The sequence below is a fragment of the Candoia aspera genome, chromosome 6, assembly GCF_035149785.1.
Source record: "Candoia aspera isolate rCanAsp1 chromosome 6, rCanAsp1.hap2, whole genome shotgun sequence".
NCBI classification, from domain to species: domain Eukaryota; kingdom Metazoa; phylum Chordata; class Lepidosauria; order Squamata; family Boidae; genus Candoia; species Candoia aspera.
The window spans coordinates 69,598,871-69,615,984 of NC_086158.1; the positions used below are offsets into that span (position 1 = coordinate 69,598,871).

The 17,114-nt window shown below is 40.3% G+C and overlaps 1 protein-coding gene across 1 annotated transcript in view; it reads right to left on the minus strand.

The window, feature by feature from the left end:
- Nucleotides 1-9,105: 9,105 nt before the first annotated feature.
- Nucleotides 9,106-17,114, minus strand: part of STK32C (serine/threonine kinase 32C) — a 214,384-nt gene continuing 206,375 nt past the window's right edge. The window contains exons 9-12 of the mRNA XM_063307362.1: nt 15,995-16,120; nt 15,683-15,814; nt 12,653-12,720; nt 9,106-11,761 (exon numbers count right to left, since the gene is read on the minus strand). Coding sequence (XP_063163432.1) covers nt 11,623-11,761; nt 12,653-12,720; nt 15,683-15,814; nt 15,995-16,120 — 465 coding nt within the window. The 3' untranslated portion in view covers nt 9,106-11,622. The remainder of the gene's footprint in view (nt 11,762-12,652; nt 12,721-15,682; nt 15,815-15,994; nt 16,121-17,114) is intronic.

The window sequence follows — 17,114 nt, forward strand, 5'->3', positions numbered from 1 at the left end:
TTTGCCAAACAGGGTTTGTGCTTTTTCTTTGAATCAACCTAACAGGGGTCTTCATTTTCCAGCTTCTGCCCTCACTTGTCAACCACATCTTTCTTTTCTGCTGTTCACCTGCCTTGCTGTTTGGCTCTCACTCCAGCTCCCCTTCCTCTCCTTTTCTCCCACTCCACAAAGGGATCACCCCTTGGTCTTGGTCCAACCCCCTCCTCTTGAGTTTTAGCTGCCATCATAGCCCAGCTGGTTTTACAAACAGCCAGCTCCACTGCCTGCTAACCCCCTCCTTCCTTTTTGTTTGGAAGTGTGTCACAAATCGATTTAAAATAAATCTTTTTAAACTCCCTTTTTAAATGATCTAAATCTCAAAAGCCTGCAAAGTCTCATGGGTGAATTGCTGAAGTCTCAGAGGGTTTGATAATTCTGCAGGTTTTGAGGCAAACCATTGCATTAGATTGTGTGGTTGCTGACGGCAGTCGTTTAAGAGCCAGAAACATTTGTCTTTCGAGTGTGACATACTGAGGGTTTTCTGTACTAGCAATTTATAGCATGCCTGAGCTGCTGTTGTAGCAATATATCGCTGATAAAGGCAAGTTTTATATTACCATGATGATAGCAGGGTGTTGCTAGTGTGGAAAAAGTCATTGTCTCAGAAAACTACCAGTCCCAGAGTTCCTTGTGTCTAGGCAGGAGGACTGAGGATAGCTGCTGAGAGGGACAAAACATCATAAGCAACCATGTGGCCATGAGAAACCATGCTGGTGGTGAGGTTTACATCTCCACAGTAAATTGGATAAATGTCAAGGCCAGCCTTGCTCAACTTTTTGACTGGAGGAACCCTTGAAATATTTTCCAGGCCTTGGGGAACCCCTGCACATTCAGGCTCAAACATAGGCCAGAAGTTACAAAATTGTTGTATTCGTTTCACGTGTATATATGCATTAATAATGTTCTTAAACTAAAAATGAAAAATGAAACTTACCTTTTTAATGTGAAGTTGCCCAAATTTGAAATAATTTTTTTAAATAAATCATCTCTCCCAGGGAACCTCTAGTGACCTCTCATGGAACCCTGGTTGAGAAACCCTGAACTAGGCCATGCTGTCATGACTAGCTACAAATACAAGTCATGAGGTTGTACAAATGGGATGGGTGTATGTACAGGAAATCACACATCGCAAATTAATCATTGGCCCCCAAAGCCTATGTGTTTAAACCACTTTGTAAACACATTGCTTGCTTTCAAAGAACAGCAACAGTGTTTGCTTACAGCATGCAGTCTTCCACTCTGTAATAGGTGTCTTATTCATCTGTACTCCCTGTGTGAGCTTCTTTCTTTTTGAGGCCTCCCCAGAGGCTACCAAGCAGGAGAGTGGATTCAACAAGAAATATCTCTATTGGTACCAAATATGTTTCAGCTGGACCAGGAGACAAAAACTCACCGACAATCTAGTTGAGGAGAGAGAGTTGGTAATGTATACTATATTGCAGGAGAACATGATTTGGGATGAGGAAGTGTTGAGTTACTTCTGGTTCTTAAAATGGTCATCTGGAATTCACATACATGGACTATGTGTCTGAATAGACCAGGGAGTCCATGGGTGGGGGATAAAGAAGGGCAAATGACAAAATGGGCAATTATGATGTTATAATGCAAACTCTGCCCCGTTTATATTTGTGTCACAATATTGCAAGCAAATAAGTAAAGGGCAGAGCCTGTTATGTTATGATGTCCATTTTGTCACTTTGACAAAATTGTAGCATGCAGCAGATGCCCTTGTGCATCAGTTTGGAACCTTCTAGAGCTTACAAAATAGTTTGATAGGAGCTCTGGCCCGCTCATAATATGTGACTAGGTGTGGCTCCCACCATATTCTTTCAGTTCCCAAGACTGACAGAATAAATCAGAAGGAATAGTGAAATTATCTTCGATCCAACAAGGTAGGAGAGTGGTTAAGGCACCAGGCTAGAAACCAGGAGACAGTGAGTTCTAGTTCCGCCTTAGGCTTGAAAGCCAGCTGGGTGACCTTGGGCCAGTCACTCTCTCTCAGCCCAACTCACCTCACAGGGCTGTTGTTGTGGGAAAATAGGAGGAGGAAGGAGTGTTAGGTATGTTCCCCACCTTGAGTTATTTATAAAAATAATAAAGGTCGGATAAAAATCAAATAAATAAAAGTAAAACTATATTCACAGATCTTGTTGATATCTTGAAATTTCTGAAGGCAAATATCTTATTTTCAACTATCCCAGTGGATAAGAGGGCAGTTCAGATATCAAAATAAGATCTGTTCTGAATCTCCCTTTCCAAGATCAGTTCTAATGCCTGAAGAGGACATAGCGAGGACTGGACAATATGAATTGAAGAGCCTATAATGGCAGAACTGGTGGCAGCAAATTTGAAGAATTTATTTATTGGATTTATATGGCTGCCCATCTCAAATATATGACTCTGGGCAGCTAATAATATTAAAAGTAATAAAACCACATACAAAATATCACATAGAAACACGTAGCAGCTAAGGAATTTTTTTTAAAAAACCATACGATCAACACAACCAGGAAACAGACTCCATCACAGAACTGGAAACTGCTGGAGCTGGAATTAGCAATACAGCAGGGCCATCTTTTCTGTTTGCCCTGTTAAAATTGGTGGGACAGGCTTCTTAGAAGGCTTTGGATACTTAATGGGCAGTTTCCATTTACCAATGGCACAGTAGAGATCTGAGGATGCTCTGAAGGTGGAGAATTCTGTTGATCTTTCAAAGGGATGAGGGAACCACCAGACTATTTGGGGGATGTGGTGGGAGGCTTGGAGGAAAACAAGGGGGTAACAATAACTTCAGACGCCGCTGCCTTAAAACCTTCTCCTGGAGAGACACTGATCGATAAGAACCTCTGATGATCCAGTTTCTTAAATACCTGGCAATGTTTATGAGTGTCTACTAGGTGACACACTGTATGTTCATTCAGGAAGTATAATTTGTTCCTGCAATCCTGGCACTTGTAAAATGGATCCCTTAGGGCAAAAGGCCAGATCTCTGTCACCAGAGAATAAGCTATCTTGACAAAGAGAAAGAGACAAAGAGAAAATTAAAGAGATGAAACAAGAATGAAAAAAAATAAAAGAATGTAGAGCAAAATGGAAGAATGATCAGCTGAAGAATTAATTTGCTGGGACAAATGGAAACAAAATGAAAGGGGTCAGCAGGTGCTGTGCTTGGTTTGCATGGTGGGCAGGCAGAGCTCCCACCAAACAATTCTGTAAGCTCTAGGAGGTTCCAAATGGGGCTCTGTGAAATGCATAACCTTTATGAGTCATCACACAGGCTTCTCTGAAGAACACATGCAAAGAGAGTAGCCGTTGACAAATGTGCATGCATTTGTCATACTCAGCCCATCTTGTGCAGCTTCACAGGACAACTAAACTGAGGTGGGCCACTTCAATTTAACTGCTGAAGAACAGACCAAGTGGGCCAGAAGAAGTGACCAGTCTGCATGATACAAGACATTATTTATTGCTAGGCATATAAATGTAACAGAAGATGTGAATGATGATTGGGGCAACAGCTGCTGATGGAATTGTTAGGGAAAGGAAAGGACACTTCTAGGATTTTTTTTGCATGAAAAATGTTGCAAATTCTCAAAAAAAAAAACCATTATTTTTTTTCCCCTGGTAAAACTGAAGCAAGCAAAAAGTGAGTCGTTCTTTCTCTGGTGACCCAATTTTTCTCCGTTTGACACCTCCTTGTCCTCAGAAACAGCAAGATTAACTAGTGGTTATTGTGATTATATCATATTCATATTTAAAGAATTTGCCTGGACAATGCCCAATCCGGCTGTTGTTTTCAGTCTTTAAATTCTCGATCTGGGCCTACAGAATCTGAAATGCCAGCCTGCCTTCCCACAAATCTGCCCATCTGAAAGCCTTTCGACAGATGCTTTTTCTTCTAATGGTAGGTCAAAAATCTTGATGTTACTATCCAAACTCTGGACTGGATTTCTAAAGTAATCATGTTTTTTCTAGCGCCTTCTTTGCTAACGTTTAGGTATTAGACCAAGCCCATCACATTCACTTTGGCTTTTAACTCTATCAGATCCTACATTTAAATTACTTAAGATGCTGGCTTTTAAAAAAAAAATAGCAGTTCATGTTATTCTTTTCTTGGCTTTTTAATCTCCCACCACTGCTGCTTTATTGTGTTGTAGTCTTAGATTTTAACTTCACTGGCTTTTGTGAGATGCCTTGAGATAGTACCAAAATGATGAGATATAAATCTCTAAGAATTTCCATGGTTGAGTATTTTTCTTGCAATACATCCTGAAATACCATGGCTAGTTCTCAAATGAAATAATGCTAGCAAACTGCAATGCTCTACAAAGCTACATTTCTTTATCTTATTTGTGGCAATGTGTTCCACCTCAAGCACAATAAAGCTCATAATCTATTGAATACACTGGCACAAGAGAACATAGTAGCCCACATAATATTAAGGTGGAGATACAGTAGTAATAAAAATAGCTTTAAAACCAGGAGGTGGCTGTATTTCATGCTCATCACTTAGATCAAATGAAGCAATGATCTGTTCATATTCAGGCAGAAAATAACTCAGACTGTTGAAAAGGGCTTACTCCATATAGCTCTACTTAAAGCCAGCTGAAAAAAAATCAGATATTTGTTGAGATTTATTTGAAAAAGTTAATAAGAAGCTGACCCAGAATCCCTTCAGCTGATTTTATGTATAAATGAAAAGCCACCTTTACATTTGTTCAAAGGATTAAAAAGTCATTTATTGTGCTATTCAGGGGCCTGGCAGATGTTTTCTAGCCATATTGGAGAACCCGCATGCACAGGCAATCCTCTGACTGAACCCACTGCTTATGGGCTGAATATGTGTGTCACTTCCATTGATGTAATGCCACTGGGTCTGTGCTTCTGAAAGACAAAGATCAACAATCTCACCCATTTGTATAACTGGTCCAGGTAAATAAACATCCAAGTGGGCAGGAGCTCTTGGCAAATCAGCAGCTCCCAAATGCTATACAAATGAGTAGCAAATCTTGGCACTTCCAGTAAGATGAATGTTCAAAAAGAACAAAAGCTGAGCATTTAGGAATGGATACCAAGGAGGCTTTATAGCAGGGGCTATCAACCTTGATAGGCCCAGGTGGTTACTATGTAATTTAATACTTGAAATCTTGAGTCAGGTTGCCAAGAACTTGCACAAGATGGCCAAAATCTCATGAGATTTCTACTTTCTCATACAGTATCTCACAAAAATTCAGAATCTCTTTCTCTTATCCATCTCTCATCTATGTACATGTAGTTCTTGTTTAGCAACTCCCTCATTTAGTGACCGTTTGAAGTTATGACATTGATGAAAAAGTAACTTGCAACGAATCCTTGCATTTATGACCTTTGCGGGTCTGTAAAGCAAAGGAAAGCTGAAGTAAGATAGTAAACACAGTCATGGTTTCACTAGCAACCACTTTGCTGAACGACCAAGTTGCCCATCCCAATTGTGGTTGCTAAATGAGGACTACCTGTATATCTGTCTCTACGTCTATCATCTATCTATCTCAGGGTTTGATTGGGGAGGGGGTTGATATTCACGGTGATCATATTGCTGGTACCCAGCTCTTCCACCCTCTCTTTAAAAGCAGATCTTGACAATTCTGCCTCAGAAGTTGTTTCTCCCAACTGCCTCAGCCAGGCAGAAAGATTTGGTTAGGAAGGAGACAGGAATTAAATGTAGTAAAGTCTCTAACTACAATGCCACACTTCCAAGGTTTTCATGGTGGTCCCACTTGCTAGCTTTTACGATTATTTGCTGCCTTTAATTTTTGTAAGACACTTCGAAACAATTAGTAAGGGCACTAGAGAAATATTCCAAATCAGTGTTGCGCAAGCTGTTGAGCGTTTGTTGTGTGAAGCAGACACTGACCCATTACAGCGCAGCTCTAGCTTTATAGTGATCTCCAATTATGTTTGCTAAAGTGAAAATATGTTTGCACCCAAAACAGTCAATGGTTGCCTCTGGAGCTGCTCCTCACCCTCTTTTTTTTCCACTTGAAATAAGTGGGGATAAAATTAGTGTTTAGAAAAGGTTCATAATTAAATGAACAATATTTTCTCAATGTGTGCCATCAAATGGCAGTCACCACCCTTGTCTTCTATTCCACCACCATTTCTTCAAAATCTTGATTAGAGAAATATGATCTTTATTAGATCAACACAGAAGTCCAAAAAGTATGCAAATTTTCAAAATCTCCAGGTTTCTTGGAAAGATGTTAAAAAGCAGGTGAGCATATGAGAAGCCGGCAGACTTGAACTGATTTTAAGGTTACGTATTTGACTCTTTGCATCTTCCCTTCTCTTGCTTCTTAAGAGATTTTTAATTTTGAGCTGCTATTTCTTTTTAACCTGTTGAATTTGGCTAGCTCAATTCTTGATAAGAGGTACAGCAGAAATCCACAGTGTATGCTACTGATCAGTTATGCCTTTCAAACATATTCATCTTTCATTTCAAACTCCTTACCAAACATGGCCTCTAGCCCCCTCTGGTGGGGAAAGAGCACACTTTATCACAGCGGTGCAATTGAACCCTGCCTTTTTTTACATGCAATGCAACGCAATGCAATGGGCCTTGGGAATTCTCCAATTACTCAGCAGGTTTGCCATTTAGTAGGAATGTACCTGAGCTAAACGTTACTGTTCCTCTATTTTGTCCTGCAGTTGTCACTAGAATAGGAAAATGAGGCCCACTGTCTCTCAATATGGCTTCTCCATGGCCATGACCAAATTGTTGCACACTAGCAACCTACAGCATTTTCTCACACTATGAATGCAATGACCTTTTGTACCCCATGACATGAATATACCATTGTCATTGACATTTCCCCATATGAAATAATATTCATTAGCAAGCAGTACAATTTCAGAAAAGTATGAACCTTGATAGGGATATTTTACCAACTGACGTTATGCTGAACTAGAAAAGAGCAGTCTTCCTCCATGCATCAAAATTCTGTAATATCACAGAATTATCTTGGCAAAGTTGAGTGATTAAAAGTATTTTTTCTGTGAGGGTTAGTCCAACGAAGTATTTTTGTGGTATGGAAGTCACTGATAGCAGGCTGAGGTTGTACCTGAGAAGTCCAATCAGGGATCCACAAGCTGTTGTCCTTCAGATATTGCTGAACTACAAGTCCCAGGATCCATCATCCTTAGCAGCACATCTGGTAGAGACAGGACTGCTACATCAGAAAATATATCCCCTCCTCCAGGCGCAGTCCATCCTAACTGCTGAAACAAGTCAGTTCATTGCCCAGCTAACAAGTTGTTGAGGACAGGGGCCATATCATTTGTGCTCAATGTAAGCATTTATTCTAGAATTATGGCTTAGAAACCATAACTCTCAGATTACTTCCCACAAATGTCATACATTAAAATGAAATTAAAGCACATAGGTTTTGTTATATGTGAAGTATAAAGGAACATGCTTTAAAAATAAGTGAATTGTGAAGAGTGTGTATTAAACCTTTCCTCGAGATTTCTGTGCTATTGAACACCAGCAGTGCAGTCCTGGCAAAACAGAGGAATATGTATATGTATATGTATATGTATATGTATATGTATATGTATATGTATATGTATATGTATATGTATATGTATATGTATATGTATATGTATATGTATATCTACATGAAGGGGAGGAAATATTTTGCACACAGGTGAAATGCTCAAAGACATTTCTCCAATTATCACCTAAGCCACTGTTTCTCAACCTTGGCAGCTTGAAGGTGTGTGGACTTCAACTCCCAGAATTCCCCAGCCAGCAAGCTGGCTGGAGAATTCTGGAAGTTGAAGTCCACACACCTTCAAGTTGCCAAGGCTGAGAAATACTGACCTAAGCTAAAGGAAGTTGAATTCAGCCTCAACAAGCTGAATACTCCCTACTGAATAAGGTTTCTTAGTTCCTATAAATGTCAGGAGGTGAGTATCTATAATAACTTCCTCTGCTTTATACCCTCAAGGTATATTGGGCAATAATTCCTAACACACCCATCCAGTATGATCAATGGCCAAGTTGGCCACAAATGTTGAAGGCTGAGTTTCAATACATGTATTGGGCTTTAGGTTAGAAAGCCAAGTCCTAGTTTTGAAAGATATTGCTACAGTACATCTAGAATCACCAACTATCTGCTTTTCCCTGACAGTGCAGCAGTGATAGCACTGAGTTAAGTAACACAGGCACTGTAGAAGATTACCTTCCCACCTGGCTGTAAGTACCATCAAATATGCTTTTAAGCAGGTGCCAGGAGACTTGTGATTATCAGAATCCACCTACAATCCTATCATTCCAGAAGACAGTTCAGAAGCATTCTCTGGAAAGAGAGAGAATGGCAATTGCAATGGAGTCACTCAGCTGACTGAGGTTGCAGACAATGGTCCTGAGGGGAAAAGTGAACATAGTTAAGCAAGGCCTTTTACACCTGCAGACCTCCAAAGAAAATGATAGAATACAGGATAGAGCTATAGGAGGTGACTTGCAGCTGGGCATCTTTTATTGGTTTCCTGAAGTAAAAATGGCAAGGGAACTGCAGTGTCTCCCATTAGGCTTCTGGATCCAATCCATGGTGCTGGTTACCACCCATAAAGCCCTATATGGCACAGAACCAGGCTATTTGCAGGACTGCCTGCCCCCCATTTTTTCTGCCTGCCCCACGGGATCCAGCAGGGAGGGCACGTTCTGGGCCCTTTCCACCAAACCATGCCACCTTGTTGGACTCTGGACTTGTGCCTTTTCTGTGGCTGCATCTGCTGTGAGACGGGCGGCTCTAGAGATCATTTAAATAAATAAATAAATAAAAACAGGTCTACTACTCCCTACAAAATGTCTGCATGGCACAACTGGTTTCTGAAGGCAGAGAAAGGGAGAGAAGAGAAAGAAAGAGCAAACTAAGAAGGGAAAACTTGTTGGTATAATTCAGCCAAATGTAAGCACCGTTCAGACCTGGTTTCCTTAAACAGAAGCACAACGCCCCTCCCCCCACTATAAATCAATAGAACATGTTTTGCTGGATTTGCATTTTATTAAACATTGTGATTGTAAATCTTTTAAAGAAGTTCTCTTTTATTTTTTATTTTTTTTAAAAAAATGGACTTCCTATGAATTCATTAGCCAATAACCACACTTACTGGCTTATATCATTGCAAACATTTGAACAAGAAAGCCATTTTTCTTAGATTCACATAGAACATTCAACACAAGGCTAATTAGACTAAACACTTCCTAAACAAACTAGTTAGAGGCAACTATTCTTTCTAAAAATGCAACATTTTAAATCTATGATTGATTACTAGAACATGCAAATGTCACCCACACTTAGGTCTTGAATTCAATTTGGAGTTTTTTCTCTGTAGAATCTATTGTGCTACGATGCAACTGAACAGTGATCAGTTGGTGAACCATATTGGCACTTTAGCTTTCTTTAGGCATTAGGAAAAAGAATATGTGGGTGGTCTGAAGTAAGACTGGAACCAGGCTAGTCTGAACATGATTATAATCCTGTATGAAACTACAAATCCTTAGTGTTAGGATTCCATATCCCATGGGGACAATAACTACACTGGGCTGGATGTGGTTCTGTACTTACTACTAGATCTTGCTCCTTAGTGCAGGGAAGTGAGATTGTTCTTTTTCCCCACACTTAGAAGGCTTTTGACTCTGAACATTCCTGTTGGCATGGACAGCTATGCTTGGAGAACGACATTAGAGGTTGTGACACTATGATAAAACAGCTGATGGAATAGCATAACCTATATATCCAGACTATAAATCTCTTTGAGAGCTTCTGCCTTGAAATCAAGTGAAGTTTTAATCATAGTACTAACACAGCTTAGTAAGATTTACCATCAACTGTAGAGAGGATATGCCATTTACCCGGCTATAATCTACAAACCGTGGCACTGAGAAGAATGCTTTGGTTTCTTTGTATATCTACACAAGCAAACTTGATTCTTCCTCTCTTTCTAATGATTCTTATGAAAAGTTAGTGATGGACAATATTTGTTTCTTACTAACCTCCACATAAAACTGTGGAAAATTAAGTATGTGTTTGCTGTAGTCCATATAAAAGGGTTACACCTCTGTTGTGTCATTTGTTGAATTGACTGGATAAGAGTTGGTCAGAATTCCATCCTATGATGCTCCTTAATGTCACATAAATAAATAGGAACTTGTTGTAGAGAGAGTTGTAGCTTCAGAAATAAGGCTGCAAGGATTCCAGTTTCCAAAAGACTCTAGTCCAACCCTGGCAAATTGGTTTCAATAAGACAACAGGGAAAAAATGTATCAACGTTAAAAGCATGCAAAGTTCACTTTCTTTCAAGAAAACACAACTGGGATACAAACAGGACAATCTCTTCAACGTTTGGTAACAAAACCGGAATGAAAAGAGTTACAAGATTTATGTACAACATATACTCTAGCATCAATGAGTCCTAGAGTTTTAAGAATAAGATAAAGCCACAATATAGTAAGATAAAGCCACAAGGTAAATACTATGTTTACCTGGAGTAAATCCACTACATTTAGTGGACTTTATTCCCTAGTAAGTATGCGTAGGATAGCAGCCTTGGTATAAGAAAGAGGGAGAAATGACTTTTGAAACAATGAAAAAGGCAGTATCCACAGCTGGAACAAGCATCAAAACTTTCCGAGTTTTGTAAGAAGTTAAAACAGGTGCCAGTCATTGATATATTCAAATTACACTTTGAACAGCATAAAAGAGATGCATTAAATGTTACTTCCTTGATCATTAGGGCATCTCAATAAAGCCAAGCTAGTAACCTGCTCCCTTATAGGAGTGAAGAAAATGCTAACCTCAGTTCAGGTGCTTGTAAGCATACAACACTCCTTGAAAATCAAGGACAGCTTTGTGAAAAGATGCAGTGGATTGAGGGGAAAAAATCACCTTGCACTACACCATTTTAAAAATCCAGCTGTAAAATTGGGGCATTTGGCCCTAGATGGGTAGATTCCAAAGCACCTGTTAAATTAGAGATTAAACTTACGAAAAATCACAAGTCAAGGGTATCAGTTGAGCCCAGTCCCAACAGGAAACTGTGACTGCCACGTTCCGTAGGAATCCTCAGATGCTTTGAAAACAGCAAGAGACAGTTTTGCAATTAGCTTTTGCTTGAGTGTAAGGACAACACTGTGATGGGGCATTTTCAATTGCCCTGGCAATCTTTTCCAGCCCCCAGCCCCCAGCATGCTTTTATTCTGCCTTTTCTTGGATCTACGCTACATTCTTCTCCCTGAAATGCACTGCTTCGGATGCTATCTATCACCTATGAAAAGAAAAGGACAAAGAAAGAAATGGAACAGTTTTGTTGAAGTGTTGCATAGTAGCAAAGTCTCTGGTAACAGGAGATCTTTTTAAATCCATGAGTTCTGTAAGAACTATTTGCCTTTTCTGTGGCTCTACAGTGTTGGTTTGTGTGACTCCTCTTCTTTCCTTCCCCATCCACAAAAGGACTGGCTGTACTGTCATCTGCTTGTCATTGCAACCTGAGAATGTTTTATTTAAGAGGTGTGCAAGCTTCTGGCCCCTTTGCCCCACCGTCCTAGCTGCTGCCTGTAGAAGAACATACTGAGCTACACATATTTATGTTGGAATGTTCAGATTCTGTTTCAGTCTCTGTTTCATCGGTGGTTTCAGGAGGAGAAAGGGATTCGTTCATCTGATTCTGGCTCTTCTTCAACCTGTACAGAAGAGCAAGCTGGTTATGTATGTGGTGAAAGTAAATGGCAATGAAAGCATTGTTTTGAGATGAGGCATCTGATGGCGGATGGGGTTCAAGAGGGCTTGCAGAGCTACATTCAACGCTTTCTCGATTAATTCTCCATACCTTCACTGGCTCTACCCCTAGCATTGCTGTCCCCACCATATCTTTCCTTCCACAGGCTCACTAAAAGACTGCATATTCCATATTTACCTGCCTGAATCTTACAACTACCCTGAGCAGTGCCACCAAATGAAACAGGGCAAGTAAATATTAGGAGCAGGACCATCTAAATAATAGCATTGCTGTTATTGTACAACAATGCCTAAGAAGTTTACCTAGTGCCATCTTTATGGTCCTTTTGATGCCAACTAAGACTTCTCTGTGAGAGGCAGCTTGGTGTAGTGGTTAAGGCACCATGCTAGAAACCATGAGTTCCAATCCTGCCTTAGGCACAAAGCCAGCTGGGTAACCTTGGGCCAGTCACTCTCTCTCAGTCCTAGGAAGAAGGCAATGGCAAACCACTTCTGAAAAATCTTGCCAAAAAAACTGCAGGGACTTGTGCAGGCAGTCTCTGAGAATTGGACATGATTGGATTTTTTTTTAAAAGAAGACTTATCTAAGTTGTTATCTAAGACTTCTACTTGATGTATGTCACGAATGTCTCAGAGATCTCAGAATATAACCCACATTCCCCATCACTCAGTGATCAGAAGGACCTCCGCAACATTGGATATAGGTTTTTGGAGAAACATAAAAGGAACTGAGAATAAGAGACTTTTTCTCCATGAATTGTAATTGTAATTATTATCCAGCCAACCCACCCACCCTTCCACCCCACCTCCCCTTTAAAAACATGTTTCAAACTCACTTTTCTCTGTTAAAAATGACAAAATCTTGCTGAATTGCTTCAAGGCATTCCTGCAAGTAATCATTTTCCTATGAAAAGAAAAATATTAAGTTGTACTTTCTTGTCCAAATTGCTGTGAATTCAGAGCAGAACTAAATTTTGCACCTAAAAATGGTAATAAGAACATCCATCTTTGAGTCATTCAGAGTCATGATCGCTGTGTGCTTTTATTTGTTTCCTATTAGTCACTCTGGAACTTTATTTTGCTTAATATAGGAGTCCAATATGATATAGTAATTAACCTGGCAGGCGAGAAGGAGACCTGAGTTAAAATCCCTGTTCAGTCATAAATTTCACTAGATAGACTCAAAGCAATCACCTAGCTTACCTTTTCTTATGCAAGGAGGAAGGAGAACTATGATGCCTGATCTGGGCTCCATGGATCTGAAGAGAGGCCAATACAAATGTAATAATGTGCAAAGTTTATATATCACATGCAAAAGAGATGCAGATGCAGATGACCTACAGAGGAGACATCTTAGGCAACATCTCCTTCAAAGGGAGTTTGGCCATCGTGTAAGCTCTTCATAGAGGGGATGCTTCAGGTACCCCACTCCAAGAGGTCAGAGGAGTTGAAATGTAGGGCCAGGGTGAGGCCTTCTTGGTGGCAGCCCCATCTCTTAGGACCCCCCCCCCCTCTGAGTTTTGGGCAATCCACATGTTGTGCTGTTTCAACAAGGTGGTTAAAATAGTGTTGTTCTGCTGGGCAACTGGAGCTTAAGTGCTGTTGGTTGTACAATTTTCGTCTTTGTTATAGGGGACTGTTCTGTTGGTTTTATGGGGTATTTAACAATTGTTTTATGAGACTGATTGCGGGGGAGGCTGTTGGGTATGTTTTATGGATTGTTATGGTGAACTACCCAATGTTGTGTGACTGAGATGGAATATAAATACTATACTCAATCAACCAATCTCTAGCAATAAACAGAGAAGCTAAGAACAACAAAAAATGAGAGCAGGGCTGAGTAGAGCTATGCAGCATTTCAGATCCGATCTCCAAAAGAACATGAAGAAATGTAACTGCAGTATCCTTCTGCACTGCCTCGAAGGAGCTCCTCAACTAGGGTTATGCAGCAACTGAGGATGGCAAAGACCTGTGGAATCCAGGCAAAAGATGAAATGATCCCAGGATGAGTGACAGCTCTTTTAAGAAGGTGCAGACAGAGGCTACAAACGTGCTCCTGCACACTATGAAGCGCTTTTTGAAATCAAATCCAATGTGCTGCACAGTCCTAGCACTACATTGAGATATAGGGACTGGTATAGCTCTCATCCACTTTATTTTTTGCTTCACAAGATAGATTTCTGGTTCAGCAGACTGAGGCTTCATTTTTTTTAATGAAACAGCCAGACATAAATTTGCTGATTTGTTTAGGAATACAGCAGGAGGGATTATTTACTTCCAAAAACTTAATTATTGCTGTGGAAAGAGAAAAGGCCCTACATGCTCAAAAGTGAGTCAGACTTACTGGAACTAGATGACTGCTAATCTAGCATCATTCCTGCTAGCTTTCATCCTATAATGAATTTGCTGGGAGTAAAAGACCTAATACACCCTCAGCAAGGTCCATGGAAGACTCTTTTATACCTCTAATACTAAGAACTAGTGTTTTTAAAAAAGGCATTAAAAGTGAGAATTCTTCTGACTGGTTTTGACCTATTTCCAAATAGAATATGTTGTCTGGCAAGCCTTATCATTAGAATAGGATACAATCTATATGCCACTCTTTCTTCTTACCAACGTTTGCTAGATTTTGTCTACCTCTGATTTCAAAGAAATAGCATCTCTTTCATTTTCTTTTCGCTAGTCTTAACTAATGTACTGACTCCCAACAACTGTTGCTGTAATCAGCGGTCATGGACAGATAGTCATGAACAGATCAGTCTGTTTTTAGCAACCGTTGTACGTCTGCTCACTTGCCCTCATTTCTGCTTTAATCTGTTCTTAATTCTTAAGAAATCCAGATAAAATTTGCACTCCAATACATTATTCAAATATTGTCTTTCAAAATGCTTGTTTAAATACACAGCTCTGAGTTCTTAGGTTAAGTGGCATGCATGTTGCTGGTACTCAAGGAAAACAGCAATGGCATCACCATAAACAGCTGGTACCACCATGACACTGAGCAAGGGGTTGGTCCTGTGCCATGACAAACAGTGTATGTATGACAGACCAACATGATAGAATAAAACCACTGTTAGCCGTTCGAGGTAGTCCAGACAAGAAGCACCACAATGAGTATCTTTATTGTAAGGTCGCATTAACAGAATCTTGCAAGTCTGAAAGTATTTCTCCCTGCTTCCCTTTTACCCCCCAGAAAACTAGAGAGGGTCCCTTTTGAAACATTTCCCATCCCCCACCCCCATCCCTGCTTCTGCAGACTGAGAAGTCTTTTGCATGATGGTTGTCTAGTCTGTGGCTCTTCCGCCTGTCTCCCAAGGTTATTCCTGCATACCATTATAATAACAGAAGTTGAGATTGTAGCAGCTTAAGTCTCACCTAACTGGAGGAACGTAATGTAGGAGAGCGTGAGGTGACTTAGACTGCTGCTGAAGAGGCAATGTGCATCTCTTCATCAAAGTAAAGGGACAACGCGATTTGCTTCAATGAAGCACACTGCACTGTTTTGAAGCTTCCCCGTGTCTCTTTTCCCTACTGGCAAGCAGTACTAGAGAAGACCAAAGCTGGAAGAGGCTTCTGTGCTGGGACTGTGCTGAGGCCAGAAAAAAATGAAGCAACACAGTCACTTAGTTTCACTCTTGGAAGTGAAGGATCCCAGTTATTTTGTGAAGCAACTTAAGGAAGGGCTTGTGTTGAAACTTCAGCAAAGCAGAACACCCTTTCAAGTTATGCACAGCCTTACAATTTTGTTGGGAGCATAGCAATGTTTGCAGAGCCCCATCAGAGGGCTGAACACAAAATGGCAGCTCCTACCATAAGAGGACACTCAAATATTTCAACGACTTTGGCAGCTGCCAGTGGACACTTACAGACTGTGAGCTGTCCTTGCTGTTATCCCTGGATTTGTTCTTTGCAAGCCTCTTCTTTTTCTTGTGCAGGGGCCTTGACTCCAGAATCATCTCTTCCAGCTCAAAAGTGGGGTCGCAATGCAGACGACCTTTCTGTGACAATCAGACCAAGAAGCTGCCATGTGAATAGCAAGCAAGATAATGCAAGCAACATTTTGAGCCCAAATTTGTTAGATGGGGTGGGGGACATGACACTTGGCTTTATATTACTGCCTCCTTCACAAGTAGCAGAGATCAATAGCAGAAGCAAACATACTCATCACTTTGACTTACGTTAGGAACAAAGCCAGGCTCCACTTTCTTTTCACAAATTTCATCCCAGTCCACATTAGATAAGTAGGAGGATGTCTGAATGTTGGCTAGATTAGAAAAACGATGCTCAGGATTCACTGTCAACAGCTGAAATGGGAAATCAGAGGGGTGAGGCACAATTTATTTAAGGCAAACTTGGGCAGCTGGCAAAAAACTCTTAGCTTTATTTCTGCATACTGGGAGTGGAAGTGTGCACAATAAAAAGAAATCTGCTTCCTTTTCTCAATAATTAAAAATGTAACATCTCATTTATTTTGTTTTCCACTTGACAAAATAGCCTTTGTTATTAGTTTTTTTTTTCATTTTTTAAATGGAAGACCCATTCAGTTTTCTGCAGTCTACCATTAACAAATTTGTTTATCTCATGTTAGATGCCCAGGAATATTTGGATGCAGGGGTTGCTTCTGAGTAATAAAGTACAACCCCTCTGACTGAGTTACAGTCATGTGTCCTACAGTACTTGAGTCACTGTTTGACAAAGAACATAAGGGCAGCACCAATTATTCATCACAGTTGTTGGCATACCTTCCACATACATACAATGGCTGCCCAAATTACATGGCCTTAACATCTACATTTGGGAAAAATGTAGAGCCAGTTTGGTGTATTGGTTAAGGCTCCAGGCTAGAAACCAGGAGACTGTGAGTTCTAGTCCCGCTTTAGGCATGAAAGCCACCTGGGTGACTTTGGGCCAGTCACTCTCTCTCAGCCCAACTCATTTCACACGGTTGTTGCTGTGGGGAAAATAGAAGGAGGAAGGAGTATTAGGTATGTTCACTGCCTTGAGTTATTTATAAAAAATATCTAAAAAAAGAAAAAGGAAGAGAGCAAGGTCTCCTAGTTGCATCAGTTCAGAGTTGCTTCTCTTCTGTGACTGGAAGTAACATCACTCTCTTTCCCTACTGATGCTCATCTAATACAAATGTGAACAAAACATCTTGTTGCCTCAACAATTCATTCTTCATCTGGGTTTTCCACAAATACTCCTCTGTAAAATGTTTTGTACCTTCTACTACTTACTACTTTCCACAGACGTTTGTTTTGGAGATTATCTTCCTACTCTAATCCAGCAGAGGGGGTA